At 46.9% G+C, this 21,834-nt stretch overlaps 1 protein-coding gene across 1 annotated transcript in view; it reads right to left on the reverse strand.

The window, feature by feature from the left end:
* Window positions 1-14,925, reverse strand: part of ULK2 (unc-51 like autophagy activating kinase 2) — a 149,578-nt gene extending 134,653 nt beyond the window's left edge. The window contains exons 1-3 of the mRNA XM_032215046.1: window positions 13,617-14,925; window positions 11,613-11,705; window positions 2,685-2,726 (exon numbers count right to left, since the gene is read on the reverse strand). Of these exons, the coding sequence (XP_032070937.1) occupies window positions 2,685-2,726; window positions 11,613-11,705; window positions 13,617-13,706 (225 nt within the window). The 5' untranslated portion in view covers window positions 13,707-14,925. The remainder of the gene's footprint in view (window positions 1-2,684; window positions 2,727-11,612; window positions 11,706-13,616) is intronic.
* Window positions 14,926-21,834: the final 6,909 nt, after the last annotated feature.

The raw sequence follows: 21,834 nt of genomic DNA on the forward strand, positions 1-21,834 counted from the left end.
GGTGGGGAATGGGCTATTCTATATATCAATTGCTTTCGCGCCTAAATAATCAGACTTCGCTTCGCTATGCCTTTAATCATTTATAATTAGTAAAAGTACACTTGATTTCTACTCATGGAGTCTCGTGGTCTTCTTTCCTAATTATCTAATGGAGAGGTTCTGACAGGGCCATCCTGGACCACCCAATGTGAAGAGGAAAATATTGCCAGCAGTTTGGGGAGTGGCATCGAGCTGACCACACCGACTCAGTTGACCACACCCATCCAGTCAGCACACACACACACCCAAAGGTCAAACACACTCCTGATGCGGCCATCAATGAAATTGAGTTTGACACCATTGGTGTAGGGTCTGCAGGGGGGCTGGACTAGATGACCCACAAGGTCCCTTCCAACTCTTGTTAATCTATTTAAAAACCCGATCGAAAGGACGCACGCCAGAAAAACAGGGGAAGGCAATTTGCTCACACAAAACAACAACAACAGGGGAAAGCAATTTGCTTGCCACGGGGATAAACCTGTGATTTCATAAATACGATGGCATCCAAGCATTGCAGGGAAATGCCGTTCACCGCCTCTTAAGAAGCACGTTATCTGGCCTCAAGCCCATGAGGCTGATCATCTTTTCACCTTGAATGAAGGGAAGCAGGTGCGAGGCAGAGAAAGGGAGGAGAAAACCCACGAAGCGAAGCAGGGCGTGAATGCTTAATTTTATTTTTCAATTCCACCAGCCTTTTTTAAAGGGCCATAAAAGCCACAATGCTCGAATTGGCCAATTTTGCATGCAGTTGGAACTTCGGCCTCGTCAAGTTGACCACTGAAGGATACACGGACAGTCTTCGACTTTACGACCACAATTGAGCCGCAAACATTCTGTTAGGGTGTGAGACCTTTGCTAAGTGAAATTCCCCCACATTCTATAACCTGTCTTGTCAAGTGAATCCCTGCCGTTGATGAATCACCCGTGTTTTCCCCAAAATAAGATCCTGTCTTGTATTTTTTTTTGGCCACCAAAAAAAGGCGTCAGGTCTTATTTTCGGGGTGGAGAGGTGGGAAAATGTTGTCCACTGATTTATTTTCACTTGCGCGGGTCACCCGGACTCCTTTTAACTGCGGCTGGCGAGGTTTTCCCGAAGGCCTCTGCAGCTGATGATAGAGCTCTGGATCGATCTGCTGCTCCGTTATCGGCTGCAGAGGCCTTCAGGAAATCCTCACCGGCCTGGGAGGTGTTGGGGTGTGCCAGGCCCAGCTGCAACTGCCAGAAAGTAGGGCACCTCCACCCACCCATCCCAACCTTAGCTTAATTTATATCTCAGTGCCCTGGAGTGGGGGGGGGGAGGAGTCTTAATTAGGGCTTATTTTAGGGTAGGGCTTAACATTGGGCACATGTGTGGAAAATCAAGTTAGGACTTACTTTCACGGGAGGTCGTATTTTTGAGAAAACACAGTAGTGACAAGGTCGCTAAGTGAATCGGGCCTCACCCTTGACTCGCCAAAGCCGATCCCAGAATCCAGAGACATTACACCGCTCATCAGTGAGTCAGCTCCCAAGCGTTCGACTTTTCGACCCATGACTACGGGGATGCTGCGATGGTCGTAAGTGTGAACAATGGTGAGCAGTCGCTTCCCCCCCCCCAATAAAGATTTCTTATGCTTGGGCGTAACACACACATATTCACAGGTGTAATGCTGATACCAGGACACCACTGATAAAAAGGGGGAGGTTTGGTGCAAAAGATAAAACAGGGGAGAGCCAAAGGGACGTTGTATAGGGATGGGATGGAGAACCTATAGCACTCTCTGCGGGCACGCCAGCCGTCACCACAGCCCAGATCCACCGCACCTCCATGCGCACGTCCTGCTGGCCAGCTGCTCTCTGATACTCATGCACGGGGGGGGGGGGGGGGAGCTTGCATTACATTTTGGGGCTTTGCACAGGCCCCCCGTGCTCCATTTCGGTGCAGGGGGCTTTCCAGGCGCAAAATGGGGCACAGGGGGGCACGCAGAGCCGAGGTGGCGCAGTGAGTTAAATGCAGCACTGCAGGCTACTTCAGCTGACTGCAGTTCGGCTGTTCAAATCTCACCGGCTCAAGGTTGACTCAGCCTTCCATCCTTCCGAGGTGGTTAAAATGAGGACCCGGATTGTTGTTGGGGGCAAGAGGCTGACTCTGTAAACCGCTTAGAGAGGGCTGAAAGCCCTATGAAGCGGTATATATAAGTCTAACTGCTATTGCTATTGCAGGTGGTAAAAAAAATGGGCGAGGGAGGGCACCAGTGGTGGGTTGCTCTGACCTTCGCTACTGGTACGCTGCTCGTGGTCCCTTCGTGCATGCGCCGGACGTGCGCTGTGCATGCATGCGCACTCCACCACCCCTGTGACAACCAGCTGCTCATTGGAGGCCGCGCAGGCACCACACGCTGTGCGCGCAATTGGCCCATTTGCCTTAAAAGCAAGTATGGAATGGAGGTGGAGCAAATGAGCCAGCCGCTGCTCCCGACTGCTACCGTACTGGGCCGTACCAGCCAAAACCCACCACTGGAGAACAGATGTGCGGGGTGGTGGTGTCGTACGTGCATTGTGTTATGGGTGCGCATTTTCATCACGTGACGTCGAAAAGGTTAAGCATCACACGTTCATTTAAAAAAAAAAGAAGTGCAGCGGACGACTGAGAGAGAGAAACTTACCTGGACATCATACAAGGCCACGATGTTTTCATGTTGCAGTTCCTGGGAAATAAAAAGACAAGATAGTTCAGAGAGAAATCTGACCAAGGCCAAGTCCTGTACAGGTGGTCCTCAACCTACGACTGAGCCCGACACTTCTGTCGTCCAGTGAGATATTGGTTAAGGGAGCTTTGCCCCCTTTTTAACCACTTTTCTTGCCACGGTTGCTAAGTGAATCCCTGCCGTCGGTAAGTCAGTAACAGGGTTGTTTTAAGTGAATCTGGCTTCCCCGTGGACTCCGCTTGTCAGGTGGTCGTGACTTTGGGGCAGAGCAATGGTCGTTAAGTGTGAACCGGTTGCCAAGCGTCTGAATTTTGATCCCATGACCATGGGGATGCTACAAAGGTCGTCACTGTGGGGAAAAAATGGCCTGCAAGTCCCTTTTTTTCAGGGCCATTTTAACTTTGGCCACTAAATGAACTGTTGTAAGTCGAGGACTACCTGTAGACGCTGCTGTCAGAATTTATTCAGATTCTTGCTGAGAATCAAATAAGTGAACGGCCACCGAATCTATAGGCTCAACTGCACAGGTGGTGCCACTACTAAGAAAGTCCTGTTCTCAACACATGGAGAATTATAGAATAACAGAATTGGAAGGGACCATGGAGGTCCTCTAGTCCAACCACCTGCTTAGGCAGGAGACCCTATACCAGGGGCCTCAAACATGATTTCACCGAAGCCCTGTTGTGTTTGACCTTGAGGGCCAGGGGTGGGTGGGAATGGCCAGTTCGATGTCCGTTTTCGGCCATGACGGCCTCCCGCAGTCCGCTCTGCCAGCGAAAACAGAACTGAGGAAGGGGGAGCTCTGGAACTCCGTTTTCGCTGGCAGAGGGCTGCAGGAGGCTGTCTCAGCCCCAAACAGGCCCTCCCAAGCTCCGATATCACCGGCAGAGGCACCGGAGGCAGGTCTTTGGCTGTTTCCCGGGGGGGGGGGGGGGGTTCCTGTGGGCCAGATCGAAGCACCTTGTGATCTAGATTCGGCCTACGAGCCTTGAGTTTAGACACCCTTGCCCTATACCAGTGATGGCGAACCTTTTCAGCACCGAGTGCCCAAACCAGAACATGTGCTCATGTATGTGCACTGCAACGCTGGACACCCAAAGACCAGTCTTCGGGGTTTCCGGCATGTCCATGCGCGCTGGCCAGCTGGTCTTCTTGTGCACCAGAGCACTCAAAAACCCAAAGACCAGCTGGCCAGCACGTGTATGGCTGTTTTGGGGGCGTTTTCCGATGCTCCGGCGACCATGAAGACCAGCCGGCCAGCGCGCATGTAGCTTGCCAGAAGAGCAGCTGGCTGAGAAACAGGCCGTTTTCCAGGCTGTTTCCCAGCCATTTCCGGGCACTCCAAAAACTGACCTGAAAACAGGCCCGAAACCATCCTGAAAAACACGCTGAACACAGACCGGTTTTTGGCTGATTTGGGGGCCGTTTTCCGGTGTTCTAGCACCGCAAAGACCAGCATGTATATGCATGCCGGAAACCTGAAGAGCAGCTGGTGGCGCTGTGCCTGCCCACAGAGAGGACTCTGCGTGCTACTCCTGGCACGCGTGCCATAGGTTCGGCGTCATGGACCTACACCATTTCGGACAAATGGTTGTCCAATCTCTTCTTAGAAACTTCCAGTGATGGAGCACCCACAACTTCTGGAGGCAAGTAGTTCCACTGGTTAATCGTTCTCCCTGTCAGGGAATTTCTCCTTAATTCCAAGGTGGCTTCTCTCCTGGATTAGTTTCCATCCGTTGCTCCGGTCATGAGCCAAGGGAGAGCGTAGTTGCCAAGTTTTCAACCCACCCAGCCTTCGGATGTCTTTGAAGCCAGTTCTCATGTTAACTAGACCAGGGGGAGCTTCCCAGAAACAGGCCAAGGGGTTTGCTTAGAAAAGCTGACTCACTAAAGCCAAGGAAGGGCTCTAGGCTAATTCCAAGAAAGATACTTTTACAGATGTACAGTTTCCTTCCTGGGTTTTTGTAAACAGAGAGAGAGAGCAGAAAATTTAGGTCAGTGATGCCCTTTTGATCTGTTTTGAGGAGGTGCTTGGCTTCAGCTTTTATTATCCTGGCAAAAGTGGCTATGAAAATAAGGAACCGGGGGGATTGACTTAAACCTTCCCCAATTCAAAACAACTGTGGAGGAGAGGGGAAGGAATTGAAGCCAACCGGCTGATCAGTGGAAGAATCCAAATTAAAGCATCTGTAACTGACTATCCTTGGCTTGAGGTAAAGGAAAACTGGATGTTTCTGACGCCTTTTTGAACGCTGGGGACTAGAATCTCAGCCAGCCTGGCACCAAAATCACAGCCAGGCTACCATTTGGGTCCAAAAGTTCTGAATTTAGCACAGAGGCCGGGTCCCTAGCCACAAAAACTGTTTTCCCCAATCATCTAGAGCAGGGGGTCGGCAAACTGTGGCTCTGGAGCTGCATTCGGCTGTTTCATCCCTCTGCTGGGGCTCCCTGTTGCCCGTCGGCTCCACAATTGATAAGGCTTTCGGTTAGGACAGCCAGAGGAAAAAGGACGCTGCGCTAGGAGACTCTATGGTGGGGAAACTGGACTTCCCGTCAGCAGGGGAAAAAGGACACTGCGCTAGGAGGAGACTCTATGGTGGGGAAACTGGACTTCCCGTCAGCAGGGGGAAAACGACGCTGTGCTAGGAAGAGACTCTATGGTGGGGAAAACTGGACTTCCCGTCAGCAGGGAAAAAAGGATGCTGCGCTAAGAGACTTTATGGTGGGGAAAACTGGACTTCCCATCAGCAGGGGAAAAAGGACGCTGCGCTAGGAGGAGACTCTATGGTGGGGAAACTGGACTTCCCGTCAGCAGGGAAAAAAGGAGGCTGCGCTAGGAGACTTTATGGTGGGGAAAACTGGACTTCCCATCAGCAGGGGAAAAAGGACGCTGCGCTAGGAGGAGACTCTATGGTGGGGAAAACTGGACTTCCCGTCAGCAGGGGAAAAAGGACACTGTGCTAGGTGACTCTATGGTGGGGAAACCAAACTTCCTGTCAGCAGGGGAAAAAGGACGCTGCGCTAGGAGGAGACTCTATGGTGGTGGTGGGGGAAACTGGACTTCCCGTCAGCAGGGGAAAAAGGACGCTGCGCTAGGAGGAGACTCTATGGTGGTGGTGGGGGAAACTGGACTTCCCGTCAGCAGGGGAAAAAGGACGCTACGCTAAGAGACTCTATGGTGGGGGAACTGGATTTTTGGTAAGCTCCAGAATTGAAAGGGGGGGGGGGGCTCCTGGTTACGACCTTTGTGGCTCTGGGTGTTTAAGGTTGCCAACTCTTAGATCTAGAGCTAACCAATCTGAAGAATGTATTACAGGGAGTCCTCTACTTACAACAGTTCAATTAGTGACCATTCAAAGTTACAACAGCACTGAAAGTGACTTATGACCGTTTTTCACACTTACAACCGTTGCAGCCACCCCCGTGGTCACGTGAGCAAAATCCAGACGCTGGATTGACTCCTATTTGTGAGTAGACTCATATTTATGGCAACTGACTCATATTTATGACGGTTGACGTGTCCCAGGGTCAGGTGATGACTCTCGGCGATGACTTCCTCACAAGCAAACTCAATGGGGGAGCCAGATTCACTTAACAACCACTTGACCAACTCAACAACTGCAACAATTCACTTAACAACTGTGGCACGGAAGGTTGCAACAGGGGGCAAAACTCAATAAATACCTCACTTAGCAACAGAGGGGCTAAACTGTGGTCGTAAATCGAGGACTACCTGCATTTTAAGCAGAAATGAGAAACAGCCTTCCTTTGGGTTTCCTCCAAATTGACGTCTACTTTTATTTCATTGTTGTTAAAACTTAATTTTAATTTTTTAAAATGCTTTTTACATCTATGCTTTTACGTTATTGTGAGTCGCCCAGAGTTATTCCAAACAGTGAGACAGGCAACGCATCGATTTAATAAAACAAATTGTGGATTATTATTTTTTAATTTTTATTTTATCAATTTCATATATACATTCACAATTATATGATCTCATAACTGTTATTAATAATATGTATTTATAACAATTTTTCCCTACAGTTGACAATATACTTGAAGATTGCTTTCTTAACATCCCATAGATCCATCTTATCTTACAACAGTCCTACTTCTTCCCTCCCTCCCTCTTTCCTTCCCTCGTTTCTTCTCTCCTACTCCCCTTCCTTCCCTCCTTCCCCTTCCCTCCTTCTCTCCTTCCTTCCTTCCCTCCTTTCTTTTCTCCTTCTCTCCTTCCTTTCCCCCTTCCTTTCTTCCTTCCTCCCCCCTTCCTTCTCTCCTACATTCCCTCCTTTCTTCTCTCCTTCTCTCCTTCCTTCCCTCCTTCCTTCTCTCCTTCCTTGGATTTTGCACAGCAAGCAAAACAGCCCCTGCCCCCTGCGTGACAACAGTTCCACATTTGATCGATGGGTGGGAACCAAGTGACTGGCTGTGGTTTTTAATAAGCTTGACACTGCAAGAAGATCTGAATGCCAAACAGGAAGTCACAAGCTCACTGTAGCATAAAATACTTGCTTTTTTTTTTTTTAAAAAAAACTTTTTTTGCTTAGGCTCAGATCACAACTTTCTGCAAGGGGGAAAAAAAGAGTGCTTGTTTGCAGAGGTAGCATGGCTAGCATTATAAAACTGAATAAAAACTTCAGAAGACTCTGCTCCTAAGATCAGGGATAGGGGGAAAGTATGGCCCTTTTAAGACTTGTGTACTTCAACTCCCAGAATTCCTGAGCCAGCCAGAATGGCTGGCTCAGGAATTCTGGGAGTTGAAGTCCACAAGTCTTAAAAAGGGCCATAGTTTCCACCTCTACACAGACAAGGAAATCAACTACTGTATTTTTTTGGAGTATAAGATGCACCAAGATTTTGAAGAGGTAAATTTTTTTTAAAAAGTTTTTGCACTCTACAGACCTCCCAAACCCACTCTGCACACCTCATTTTTTTGTGAAAAATGGGACATGCAGTGTGTTTGAGAGGCTTGCAAGGTGCTCCTGGGGGCTAGGGGTGGGCAAAAACGAGCAAAAAACAGCCCATTTTTCACAAAAATGGGCCTGTTTTTTGCCCCCCAAAAGGGCCATGCATAGCCTTTAGGAGGTTTTTAGAGTGCTCCTGGGGGAGGGGGGGGACAAAAAAAACAGCCTATTTTTCAAGAAAATTGGCCCATTTTTTGCCAAAAAAGGGCATGCATAGCCTTTAGGAGGCTTGTCAAGTGCTCTTAGGGGCATGGGGGGGGGGGGGGAGTAAGCAAAAAAGAGACAGTTTTTCACTCGTTTTTGCCCTCCCCAGCCCCCAGGAGCACTTTGCAATCCTACCAAACCCTCCACACAGCCATTTTCGCGAAGGGGGCAGGGTTTCAGGAGGCCAAAAAATGCTGCATTCAGTGTATAAGACGCACCCAGATTTTCACTCTCTTTTTTGGGGGTGGGGGGGAAGTGCGCATACTCTGAAAAATACGGTAATAATTAGTTAGCTCTGCCTTCCTCAAGACTAGCCCCCCAGCATGGATTTCAATTCTCATGTTTGCCAGCCTGGGTGGGAGTCAAGGTTCCACCACATCTGGAGGGCATCACACTGGGCAGGTTTGAGGAAGTGTGGGGGGGTCCAGAGATTTCAGCAAAGGTTCAGTGCATTTCATTCATTTCATTTGATTTATTAAATTTATAGGCCGCCCAATCCGGGCAGGACTCCGGGCAGCTTACAATGAAAGAAGAAGAAAAAAAAGAAAAGCAAAATAAGTAAAAAAAAATAGTTTAAAATTCACAACACACATACATTCTAATCGGGGCTGGACCTTAACACTAAGGTCAACAGCCCCAGGCCTGCCGGAACAGCCAGGTTTTAACGGCTTTCCTGAAGGCCATGAGAGTGGGTAAGGTCCGGACCTCTGGGGGTAGCTGATTCCACAGGGTCGGAGCAGCCACAGAGAAGGCTCTCCTCCGAGGGCCCGCCAGCCGAAACTGTCCGGCTGACAGTATCCGAAGGAGGCCCACCCTGTGGGATCTTATCGGCCGTTGGGAGGTGTATGGCAGTAGGCGGTCTCGCAGATAGGCTGGTCCTAAGCCGTGTAGGGCTTTAAAGGTGCGGGGACACCTGACAAGGTGTGGGCTAGAAAGGGGACAAAGAAACAGTTCCTGCATGCCAAATTTGAAAGCATCGGAAACATCAGTGTGAGTGAAATCAGAGAAGCTGTTTGGTCTAGTCATGGTTAAGGTGCTGGCCTAAACCAGGAGACTGTGAGTCCTAGTTCTGTAAAGAACTAGGCTGGGTGACTTTGGGCCAGTCACCAGGAGGGGGTGAGTTCTAGTCCCACCTTAGGCACAAAAGTCGGCTGAGTGACTTTAGGAGACAGGGAGTTCTAGTTCTGCCTTAAGATATAAAAACCAGCTGGGTAACTTTGAACCAATTTGCCAGGAGACAGTTAAGTTCTAGTCCTGCTTTAGCCATGGAAGTCGGCTGGGTGACTTTGGGCCAATCACCAGGAGACGGTGAGTTCTAGTTCTGCCTTAGATGTAAAAGCCAGCTGGGTGACTTAGGGCCAATCACCAAGAGATTAATCATTGTGGCAAGAAAGGTTTTCAAATGGGGCAAAACTTACTTAACAACTGTCTTGCTTAGCAACAGAAATTTGGAGGTCGTTAAGGCGAGGACTATCTGAACCCCCTTCCCCCGAAAAACACATTTCTGGAATTTGGGCACTTTAGCGCCACATTTTGGACAATATTCTCTTGAGATGTTCTAAACAGGTTCCTGGAGGCTCCAGGCGATAATCACCTGGGCCATAATCTACGCTTTATAAAGCCACAATTACTGGATTAACCAAATACATAATGCCAAAACCAAGCCCAACCGCATGATTTTGGCATGAGGAAAAAAAAGGAACACAAGCTCAGAATGCACACCTTGTAAAGATCACTAAAGGAACTGTTGTAAGTCGAGGACTACCTGCAATTGCTCATATAATGACAGTTCAATGTTATGGTAGATTCCCCCCAAAAGTACATAGGATTCTGAAATTCTGTCAGACACCCCCCCAAGTCACATGACCAGATTTCGGGTGCTCAGCAACCAGCCTGCATTTACAACCGTTTAGGCAAGAAAAACGAAATGCACAGGTACAGCATAGGTGGTATCTTGCTCAACAGTAGTAACTGTGAGAGGGATCTTGGAGTCCTAGTGGACAACCATTTAAATAGGAGCCAGCCGTGTGCAGCAGCTGCCAAAAAAGCCAACACAGTTCTAGGCTGCATCAACAGAGGGATAGAATCAAGATCCTGTGAAGGGTTAATACCACTTTATAAGGCCTTGGTAAGGCCACACTTGGAATACGGCATCCAGTTTTGGTCACCATGATGTAGTTGGTCGCCACGATGTAGAAAAGATGTGGGGACTCTAGAAAGAGTGCAGATAAGAGCAACAAAGAGGATTAGGGGACTGGAGACTAAAACATATGAAGAACGGTTGCAGGAACTGGGTATGTCTAGTTTAATGAAAAGAAGGACCAGGGGAGACAGGATAGCAGTCTTCCAATATCTCAGGGGTTGCCACAAAGAAGAGGGAGTCAAACTATTCTCCAAAGCACCTGAGGGTAGAACAAGAAGCAATGGGTGGAAACTAATCAAGGAGAGAAGCAACTTAGATCTGAGGAGAAATTTCCTGAGTCAGAACAATTAATCCGTGGAACAGAAGTTGCCTCCAGAAGTTGTGAATGCCCCAACACTGGAAGTCTTTTAAGAAGATGCTGGACGGCCATTTGTCTGAAACGGTATAGGATTTCTTGCCTAGGCAGGGGGTTGGACTAGAAGACCTCCAAGGTCCCTTCCAACTCTGCTATAGTATTGCATTAACCTATGGCACGCATGCCAGAGGTGGCACAAGAGCCCTCTCTCTGGGCACATGCGACGTCGCCAGCTGATCTTCTGGGTTTTGGTGCTGGTTTTCACCATTTTTCAGGCTGTTTTCAGGCCATTTTGGGATTGGTTTTCGGGCCACAAACAGCCTGAAAAATGGCTGGAAAACGGCCTGCAACCAGCTCAAAAAACAGCCTGAAAATCGCCCCCAAAATGGTCCCAAAACAGGCATACGTGTGCTGGTCAGCTGGTCTTCAGGTTTCCAGCACTCCGGCACACGCACATACATCCCGGTTTGGCTACTCGGTGCCGAAAAAATTTGCCATCACTGAGGTGGGGCAACAGAATTGTGAAAGTTCCGCACCATTCCGGCAGTCCTCATCCATCTATTCCAAGCCAAATTGAAAAGAGAACGGAGCAAAAGGAAAAGGCAAAACCAAAGGCCCTCAAAATGAAGGTTAGTCTATGTACTCAGGTAGTCCTCAACTTACAACCATAATTGAGCTGAAAATGCGTTGCTAAGCAAAGCATTGGGGTTCAGTGAATTTCGCCCCATTTTACGAGCTTTCTTGCCACAGTTGTTAAGTGAATCACTGCAATGGTTAAGTTAGTGACAGGATTGTTAAGTGAATCTGGCTTCCCCCTTGACGTGGCTTGTCAGGTGGTCACGTGGCCCTGGGACACGGCAGCCGTCATAAATGTGAGTCAGCTGCCAAGCATCTGAATTTGCATCGCATGAATATAAATATGAGAACTGGTCATAAGTTACATTTTTTTCAATGCCGTTGTAACTGCGAACGGGTCACTAATGAAAACTGTTGTAAGCCAAAGACTATATGCACACTGTCACTACAAATAAATGTCACAAACCTTGTGAAATCTAAAACTTAGGAAAAAAGGACACTGGTTTTTTTTTCCAAGGCTAGGCAAGCACTGGTAGGTATCAACACAATGCTAGGTTGCTGTGCTCCCCCCTTTTGTGAGTTACACAACAGCATAGGAGGCTTGTTGTGTTTGGAAGAAAACAGCCTCCAAAATACAATACCTTCAAGATTTTTATCTCCTTCCCAAGCAGGAGCTGCGACTTCGACAAGTTCTTTTTGTTAATGCTTTTTATAGCAACTTCCCAGTCCGTTTTCTGAAAAGAGGATGGAGAAAGAGTTCTAAGTACAAGCACATTTTCTTATTTTGTAAACAGTCACGAGAAACAAGCAGATCTGGTATTTCTCTCTCTCTCTCTCTTTCTCTCTCTCTCTAAGCTTTAAAATGATTAAGATTCTTGGAAGAAGGTGGGAGTCCTCTTTTTTTTCCACCTGGTCTACAGCTTTCCCAACTGCTAATTGCAACTGCCAATAGCCCCCCACTCCCCCCTTAGGAAAGTTGAAAGTGGCTAGTGAATTCTGGGAGTTGAAGTTCACAGGTCTTAAAGTTGCCAAGGTTGGACACCCCTGGTCTAAAACCTTTTAGGAGAACATGTCAAGTTGCAAACAGCTGGTGTAAAAAGGACAATTTACAATCAGGACCACAGGCCCAAACTTTACCCACGTGCAACTAAAGTAGGGCAACTCACAACTTTCTCCTTCTAGTTGTCCTTTTTAGGTCCAAGCAATTAGCTTCATCCCACTCTACCCTTGGGTTCAAATGCTTAACAGGCAAGACCAGAAACCTGCTGTGTTAGATACCTTTTAAAGAGACCTGCAGGCCATTCCCTTATCTTAAACAGAGGGCCCAGAAGCTCCCTGTCTCAACAAGATTGCAGATGCCCAAAAGGAATCACACACACACACACAGAGGGAGGGAGGGAGAGACCAAGTTGTTCAAAGTCACCCAACAACAAAAAAGACATTTGTGAAGATCCAATCATATCTTTAAGTCAAGCTAGTAAATTGACAGAAAGATCTCTTGAGGGATAGCTTGGCCCCTGAAGCAGGCAGGTAGAATTATTCTTGGTTAAATTTATTTGCCAATCTTGCCACGCTGGGGCTGCTCCGGGCATCTTATAACAACAACAAAGAAGAAAATGAAAGGAATGTAAACAGCATAGAAGTAAGAGAGAACCATAAAATAAACAATGAAGAAGGGACAACACACACAATATGATAACCAAGAGTGGAGGTCAACCCTTAAAACAAAACATACACCCAACACCAAGAGCTTCTTGCAAAAGGAGGCAAGGAAAGAAGGGATCCTTGCCAGGATCTGAGGATCCATTTGACGTCAGATGGCTCACTGGATCCTGGCAGGGAAAGCAGCTCTGGAAAAAGAGATTTTGGTGGGAGGGGGAGCAACTCCAGCCCCATTTTATTTACACAAGCTAGGAAGTTCATTCAAACCTTTGGACGGGAGGTTGGCAAAACCCGAGGCTCCAAACTACAAAACCCATAAACCCCGTCTCCTTTCTTTTTAATTGTAAAAGAGAGCAGGTTTGCCAGCTGTGTGGAGGAGAGGGGAGAAAGGCTGGGAGGAAACAGCTGACATCATCCCATCCCTGGCTCTGACAGGGAAGGAAAACAAGGCTGGTTTAAGCCCAACAGCATGCACCACAGCTGCACCCCTACCCAACCACCCACCTCCTCAAAAATAGGGAGGGGGGGAAGGAAAACCAACCATTTTTGTGCGTGACAATGCAGCCAGCTTTTAAAAATACACCTAGCGGTTTACCTGAAGTGTACCAAACCCCAGAAACCGAGTTAGGAGAAGCGGAGAAAGGGCAGCTTCAGGAGAAAGGCTTCCCAGGTAAACTGGGGATGGGGGAAAAAAGCACAGGAGCCAACTTCAACCCTATATAGCCCCCTCCTTCTGAAATCTGACAGCCCTGTAATAGCAGTTAGACTTATATACCGCTTCATAGGGCTTTCAGCCCTCTCTAAGCGGTTTACAGAGTCAGCATATTGCCCCCAACAACAATCCGGGTCCTCATTTTACCCACCTCGGAAGGATGGAAGGCTGAGTCAACCCTGAGCCGGTGAGATTTGTAAGCCCCGTTTCCCCCCCCCCAACCATCCCCATAGGAGCAGAGACCCCCAATTCTCTCTCCACCCCACTGTACCTTCCGGTGCCGACCCTTAAAGACCACGGCGAAAGCTCCATGCCCGATCAGGTCTTTTTTGCTGTATTCAAAATCCCCCACCACCTCCATGTTTTTTCAGGGGGGCATGAAGCTTGAGGGGTGGGGGGGACAACGCAGGGAGGACAAGGAGAAAGGGAAGGACAAGCCGAAGCTCACATCAGCAGGCTGGGGGAGGAGGAGGAGGAGAGGCTAGGAGAGGGGGGGCTGGCTCTGCCCGCGTCCTGGGCCCCCCCAACCAAAGGGGGCACCTGCTGGCATGACGCTGCTGCTGCTGCTGAACTGGGGCGGGAGGCTGGGGGGCAGCGGCCAGCTTCCCATAGGCGGTGGGTGTTTTCTGGCATGGGGTGGTGGTACGAAGAGAAGCAGGGTGGATGAAGCCTCTTTGGGGAAGATGGAGCAAGCCCACCACCAAAAAAGGTTTAAAGAAGTGGCCCTTTCATACAGGCAAGCATTTGAGGTTAATTCCAAACCAAGATGGTAAAAACCCTACAACGAAGATGTTAAAAACCCTAAAACCAAGATGGTAAAAAATCCTAAACTCCTAGCATGGAGGGGAGGGGGGGGAATTAAACCCCTTTAGAAAAGCCCACCTTGCCTTTAAAAATAAAAAAGAGCAGGGAAGAACATAAAAAAGGCATAAAGGAGCAAAACAGTTTCCTGTCAATCTAAAGCCCCTCTTTTAAAACAAGGGTTTGGGGGGGGTCCCAGGCCCTTATAATGCCTGGAGGAAGGGGGGGGGAATAAGGAATTAAAAAGGGGGGCTATGACAGCTGCCCCGCGGAGGATGCAGGGAGGGATGGATAAGGGGGAAAATACAGGGAAGATTAAGATAGGGGGGAGGGGGAGAAAGGATTATTATTTCCCCCTTGCTTTTGCGAAGGGAGCCAATAGGACTCAGAATCGCTTTTTAAAGGGAGGGGGTAAGGGAATTAAAACCTTGCCCCCTCCCCCAATGATATCTGGCCTGGGAATGTATTAAAGGGGGGAATGGGTGAGGGAGTTCACCCCCCTGCCCATCCCTCTCTTACATCCTGCTGCCCCCCCCACCCCACCCCGCCACCTCTGCCCCGGCTTAAAGGAGGGGGCAGGTGGCCCTTCCTCTTAAGAAGCGGTTTCAAAAACGAGGGGGGGTGGGGAGAAGAAAGGGTGGCGGGTCTTTTGCAAGGATGGTGGGGGGGAGGGGGAAGGAGCGCAGGGAGGTGTCCTCCGCCTTAGGCCGCTGTGCCGCCCCTCGCGTCCTCCGCGGGCGCCGATAATCCAGGCACTTTCCCCCACCGGCGTCCGGCCGCAACTGGCGAAACTTCCGCGCGGCGCAGCTATTTATATAGGACTACGCGCGCAGGGGCTTTTTTTTTTTTTTCGGTCTCCCTCCGCCGGAAAAGGGGAGGAAAAAAAACACAAGGGTGGGCGGGGCGGAGCGCGAGAGGGGAAAAGAGAAAAAAAGAGTCCGCGCGCGGGAAAATTTGAGGGAGAAAAGTTGCCCCAAAGCGGGGGAGGGGGAGGGGGATGGCTGTGGGCGCCCTCTTGATGTAAATAAAATATTTTTTTTTCTAAATAAAAAATAAATAAATCGGTTAGAAGACACCCGTACCTAAATCAAAAGGATTCTAAGGAATACCGCAGCCAAAGTGTTCTTCTGAGGCAGAAGTTGGCAGCATTTGGCCTTCTCAAGGAGGGAGACCTCAGTGAGGAGGGGTGGCCAACTTTTCCCTCCGACTCTGCTCCTCTGGCCATGTTATTCAACAGGCGTCTTTCAGGATGTACCCCACTTGCCACTTTCTGGAAAAGGAGCTGTTCTTTTTAAAAAAAAAAAAATTAGCAGGCTAAAGTAATGAAAATAAATAAAAATTATATATATATAATTCTTGTTTTGCAGCCATTTGTACCAATTGTTCCAAATTTCATACACACACACACAGATACAGATATATATATATATATATATATATATATATATATATATATATATATATATATATATATATAATCTGTCTAGTTTCTTTAAAAAACACACGTTCAGCCTATCCATACCTCAGCTTTTCTAGGGTTCAAAGGCCCAGGGAATTAGAAACTTTATTTTTATCCATATATTGTTTGATTTCTGTAGCCAGAGTAGCCTACTCTGCAGGGGTGTTGTGTAAATACAAGTATACATCGTTCTCGACTTACGACAGCAATTGAGCTCGGCATTTCTGTTGCTAAGCGAGGCAGTCGTTAAATAAATTTTACCCCATATCATGACTTCCTGCCACGGTTGAGTCAATCAATGCACTTATAGGTGGTCCTCGAGTTATGACCATACGAGCCCAACATTTCAGTTGCTCTAAGTGAAGCATTTGTAAAATGAGTTTTGCCCCATTTTACGACCCTTTTTGCCACAGTTGTTTAGCAGATTTTTTAAAATTATTTTTTCCCTTCTACAACACCTTACAGTTATTGCATCAACATTGTTATGTCATCATACCTGTACATGTATATATTTTGCTTCTATATTTACACACCTTTATACACAGTTATATATATATATATATATATATATATATATATATATATATATATATATATATATATATATATATATATATGTATATAATTTTTTGGCTTAATTAATTTTATTCTTGTTTTGCAGCCATTTGTACCAATTGTTCCAAATTTCATAATATTCCCACTCTTCTTTATCTTTTAATTTCAGTGTTAATTTGTCCATCTCTGCACAATCCAAAGTTTTTTTTAATCACTAATTCATCCGAGGGGGTGTTATTTTCTTTCCAGCATTGGGCAAATGCTATTCTAGCTGCAGTTAGCAGATGTGTTAATATGTACTTAATTTTCTTTGTATATTTCCCTTTGATTATTCCCAGTCGAAAGATTTCGGGTTTGTATTTTATCTGTACTCCTGTAATTTCTTGCACCCATTTCCAAATTTTTGTCCAATATTTTTGTGTTTCTAGGCAGGTCCACCATATGTGATAATAAGTCCCTTGTACTTTTTAAACTTCCAGGAGGTCGGCTTCATGTTTGGGTACATTTTAGCCAATCTTGTTGGTGATAAAATGCCAACGATAAAACATTTTGTATATATTTTCTTTTAAGTGCTGCTGATCGTGTTAGTTTATAATTTGTGTTCCAAATTTGCCACAGTTGTTAAATGAATCACTGCAGTTGTTAAGTTAAGACACACGGTTGTTCAGTGAATTCCGTTGACTTTGCTTGTCAGGTCGCAAAAGCGGATCATGCGACCCAGGGGTGGGTTTCAACTGGTTTGCGGCGGTCCCTGCGAACCGGTTGGTCGGCGAACCCAGAAGTAAGTAATTTCCGGGAACGGCGAAGGGCCCACCCGCGCTCCTTACCGGTCTTTGAAGGCTTCTGCGCTTCCACGCAGGCGCATGGCACATACAGCGCCTGCGCGATTCTCCGCGAGCAGCTGGATGGCACATACAGCGCCTGCGCGATTCTCCGCGAGCAGCTGGATGGCACATACAGCGCCTGCGCGAGTCTCCGCGAGCAGCTGGAGCATCACGCAGGCGCTAAGACGCATGCGTGAACTGCGCGCGTGCACGAGGACACCGCATGGTTCGGTTGGAACGGGATTAGCAACCCACCACTCATGCGACCCCAGGACACTGCCACCGTCATGGACCAGTTGCTGTTCTGTCCCCCCTTCACGGCTCGTTAACAAACGGCAGGCAGACAAACTTAAAACGACTTTTATCAGTTCTCGGCTCCGACTGGCTTCGAGCCCAAAAATAACATAAATACAGTCTTTGACCAGATAACGGAATGAAAACAAATCTTTCTTACGGCAACACAATTTGAACAAAATGAAAGCAAAACACTTCTTCCAACGTCTCTATGAATTAGGGTTACAAAAATACAAAGCACTTATCCAAGTGAATCTTACATAAACCACGACTGATGATCAAACAATGTTGAACGAACCAAGGAACGTTGACTCCTGCGACTAGGGCGTGGCACCATCCGTCCTTTTATCCACAGAATATGCCCCTAACGAGCCCCAGCTGCATAATGAATCTTGTATCCCGAAAAGAAGACGTCTGTTGAGTCACAACAAGTTGCCAAGCACCTGAATTTTGATCAAGTGACCATGGGGAGGCTGCAATGGTCATAAGTGTGGAAAACGATCGTTAAGTCGCTTTTTCAGTGCCATTGTAACTTCGAATGGTCACTAAATGAACCGTCGTAAGTAGAGGACTACCTATATTATGTTAGTGACACAGTTGTTAAGTGAATCAGGCTTGCCCATTAACTCCTGCCTGAGAAAGTCACAAAAAGGGATCACTGGGACTTCGATGGTCATAAATATGAATCATCCTGAGGTCACGTGATCACGTTTTGAGACCTTCTGACAAGCCAAGTCAATGGGGGAAGCCAGGTTCACTTAACAACCTTGTGACTAACTTAACAACGGCAGCGATTCACCTAACAACTGTGGCAAGGATAGTAAAATGGGACAAAAACTCACTTAACAAATGTCTCCCTTAACAACAGAAATGTTGGGCTCACTTATGGTCATAAATAAGGAGTACCTATATGCTAATCCATAAATCCTGATAAAACTACACGTGTTCACAAATCTCAACCCAATAAAGCTTATTTCTGAAATTTGGGAATATTGAGATGTGTCGGGCTCAACTCCCAGAATTCCCCAATCAGCTTCTAAGGGATTGAAGTGACTTCTGGGAGTTGAAGTCCACACATGCCCAGTTTGAGAAACACGGCAATAAAGCATAGTATGGCTGGATGCCGCACTAAAAAACGGTTTGGCACCTGCTTTATATGACGAATGGCTGGTCCTTAACACCAATAAGACCAAGGAGCTTATTGTGGACTGTTCGGTCCCCCCTCCTTCGCTCGTTAACAGACAACAGGCAGACAAACTTAAAAGGAAAGAACTTTATCAGTCCTCGGCTCTGACTGGCTGTGAGCCCAAAAATAAACATAAATAAAGTCTCTGACCAGAAGATAACAGAATGCAAAACAAAACTCTTACAAAGCAATTCACGTCTCCAAGTGTCTCCTTGAATTAGGGTTACAGAAAGCAAATCACTTCTCCAAGTGTCTCTCACAACCAAACCACGACCGATGATCGATGAACGTTGACTCCTGCAACCAGGGCGTGGCACCATCCGTCCTTTTATCACCAGAAGACGCCACTAACGAGCCCCAGCTGCATTGTTAATCTTGCATCCTGACTCAACTCACAGCAAACTTCTGCTGAGTCACAACAATGGACTATAGAAGGAATAGATCGGACATCCCGCCCTCGGTTATCAATGGAGGCCGAGTGGAGCAAGTAGCCACTTTCAAAGTTTCTGGGTGTTGCTGTAAGAGGACCTGAGACCTGGGGAGCTCACATGGCAGCCCTGGTCAAAAGGGCCCAGCGGAGATTATACAACCCGAGACTTCTCAGGAAACAACAACTTGACGGAAAACCACTGGTGACCTTCTACCGCTGTACCAGAGAGTACTTTAACTCACTGCGCCTGTGTCTGGTTCACCAACTGCACAATGGCAGATAGGACAGCGCTCCAGAAGGTTAACTTCATTGCCCAGAGGATCATGGGTTGCCCCCTCCCCTCTTTGGAAGCACTTTAGAGTTCCCGCTGCCTTAAGAAAGTTCAAAACTTTCTTAAAGTTGCATCTCATCCTGGGCACTTTTTTTTTTTTTGAACTATTACCATCTGGCTGCCGGTACAGGATAATAAAAAACAAGGATAGGCTGAAAAACAGCTTCTCTCCCAGGGCAGTAACTATATTGAATCCTACAGTATAGTGCAATATTAGCAATAGCAATTAGACTTATATACCGCTTCATAGGGCTTTCAGCCCTCTCTAAGCGGTTTACAGAGTCAGCATATTACCCCCAACAACAATCCGGGTCCTCATTTTACCCACCTCGGAAGGATGGAAGGCTGAGTCAACCCTGAGCCGGTGAGATTTGAACAGCCGAACCGCAGTCAGCTGAAGTAGCCTGCAGTGCTGCATTTAACCACTGTGCTACCTCGGCCCCAATATTAATGCAAGATAGGGTTTTCAATTCAATTGTATAGAATGTGAAGGATGTGTCTTTGTGTTATTTTTATAGTTATAATGTGCACTGAGGATGGCGCCCGTTTAATTTTGTGGAACGAGGTGCAATGACAATAAACTGAACTAAACGGAGTTGTAAAAAGGGCACAATAATGTGCGTATTGCTGAAGGTCAGTGCCCTAGAATCAGTGACGGGAAATGCAGCTTTCTGCCGTGAATTTTTTAATCTCGTTGCACGCAGACAAAATTCTCCCGAATTCCTTATGATCCAAAAACGTTCCCATGAGCTCCTAATCCTAATTTCCTCCCTTGTTTTTAATTTTGTGGTGCTATCACATCGCAATGGTGAACAGGTAAAAGATACGATAGCAATAGCAGTAGCAGTTAGACTTATATACCGCTTCATAGGGCTTTCAGCCCTCTCTAAGCGGTTTTACAGAGTCAGCATATTGCCCCCAACAACAATCCGGGTCCTCATTTTACCCACCTTGGAAGGATGGAAGGCTGAGTCAACCCTGAGCCGGTGAGATTTGAACAGCCGAACTGCAGTCAGCTGAAGTAGCCTGCAGTGCTGCATTTAACCACTGCGCCACCTCGGCTCGACACACATTTCAGATGTTTGAACTGCAGAACGACCTGATATCACTGCAATTTTGTCGAAAACATCACGAGAGTCTGGATTTAGCAATATGAAGATCTATACAGCTGGATTTTTAATCAAATCCTCTTAAACTTGAAACAAAGGAACTTTTTAGTGAAATGTGTGAAGTAAGGTGTTAATTGCCATTTTGCAGCCTGAATGATCCAACACCGAAGGTTTTTAAGAAGAGATTGGACAACCATTTGTCTGAAAAGGGTATAGGGTTTCTTGCCTGAGCAGGGGGTTGGACTAGAAGACCTCCAAGGTCCCTTCCAACTCTGTTATTCTGTATTGTCCTGCTTTTTAATGGTATCAAATCAAATCACACCTTGCTGCCTGCTGTTTGAGGCTATTGATCCAAAGGAGCAGATGGATTTTTTATTTTATTTAGAGGCCTAGAACATTTATTTTGCTGTATGAAATAAATACATTATTTGATCATACTACTAACGATTACCGAAAGAGGCCATTTGCTTAAATGGCTTTAAAAAAAAAAAAAAAAGGACAAAAACTCCTGGAGTCAGGAAGCAAATCTATGAATGACTATTACCGGTTGTAAAATATTTATCTCTTACTTCTTCATGACCTCCGAGATAGCTTCGAAGATGACAGGGATAATATTAATCAGGAACAAAAGGTCCTTTTCATAAGCCTTTTTGCAGGACCTCCAAAAGATTTCATCTATTTTGAGACGACAAATTTACCCTGCCGTGAAACTTAAAAATGAAAATGGTTTTTGCTGCGGCAAGCAACTGCAGCTATCCTTTCGACATCCTAATATTTCAAGGGCGAGTTACTCATAGGGCAGAGCGAAGGATAGATATTGTATTAAAAGGTGAAAGACTAAAGGATATTGCATTAACCGAACTGCGTTTCAATGGATCAGAGGCTGCTGAATGGAGCCTCCACGTTCAGGGGCAGTCTAGCAAGTAGCAAGGGAACGATAGCAAAAGACGAATAAGGGCAACAGATAACCAACCTGATCCCTAAAAACTTTTCTTGAACATTTTTAGCCGATGCTTATATATTTTACTGACTCCTTCAATTCTCAGCGCTTATCCCCTATGTTTTCTCAGATGTCTTTGCATTGTGAGGAAAGCCAGTTTAATGCAGTGGCTACTTTAAAAAGCGGTTTCTTGCTAGTCCTCCAGTTACGACCATTTGCATAGCGGCCGTTCAACGTTATGACGGACCTCCCCAAAGCTGCAGTACTTACAGGAGGAAGTCCGCAACCGACAACCAGAATCGAACTCAGAATCTCTGCTGCTAAGGTGAGTTGAGTTTTGCCCCATTTAAAGACCACTCTTGCCACAGTTGTTAAGTGAATCGCTGCCGTTGTTAAAGATAGTAACACGGCTCTTAAGTGAATCTGGCTTCCCCATTGACTTTGCTTCTCAGGTCGTAAAAGGGGACCGTCATAAATAGGAACAAGTTGGCAAGCGCCTGAATTTTGATCACGTGACCATGGGGGGGGGGGGGCGCTGCAGTGGTCGTTCACTGTGAAAA

This window comes from Thamnophis elegans, chromosome 4 (assembly GCF_009769535.1).
Source record: "Thamnophis elegans isolate rThaEle1 chromosome 4, rThaEle1.pri, whole genome shotgun sequence".
Lineage (NCBI taxonomy): Eukaryota > Metazoa > Chordata > Lepidosauria > Squamata > Colubridae > Thamnophis > Thamnophis elegans.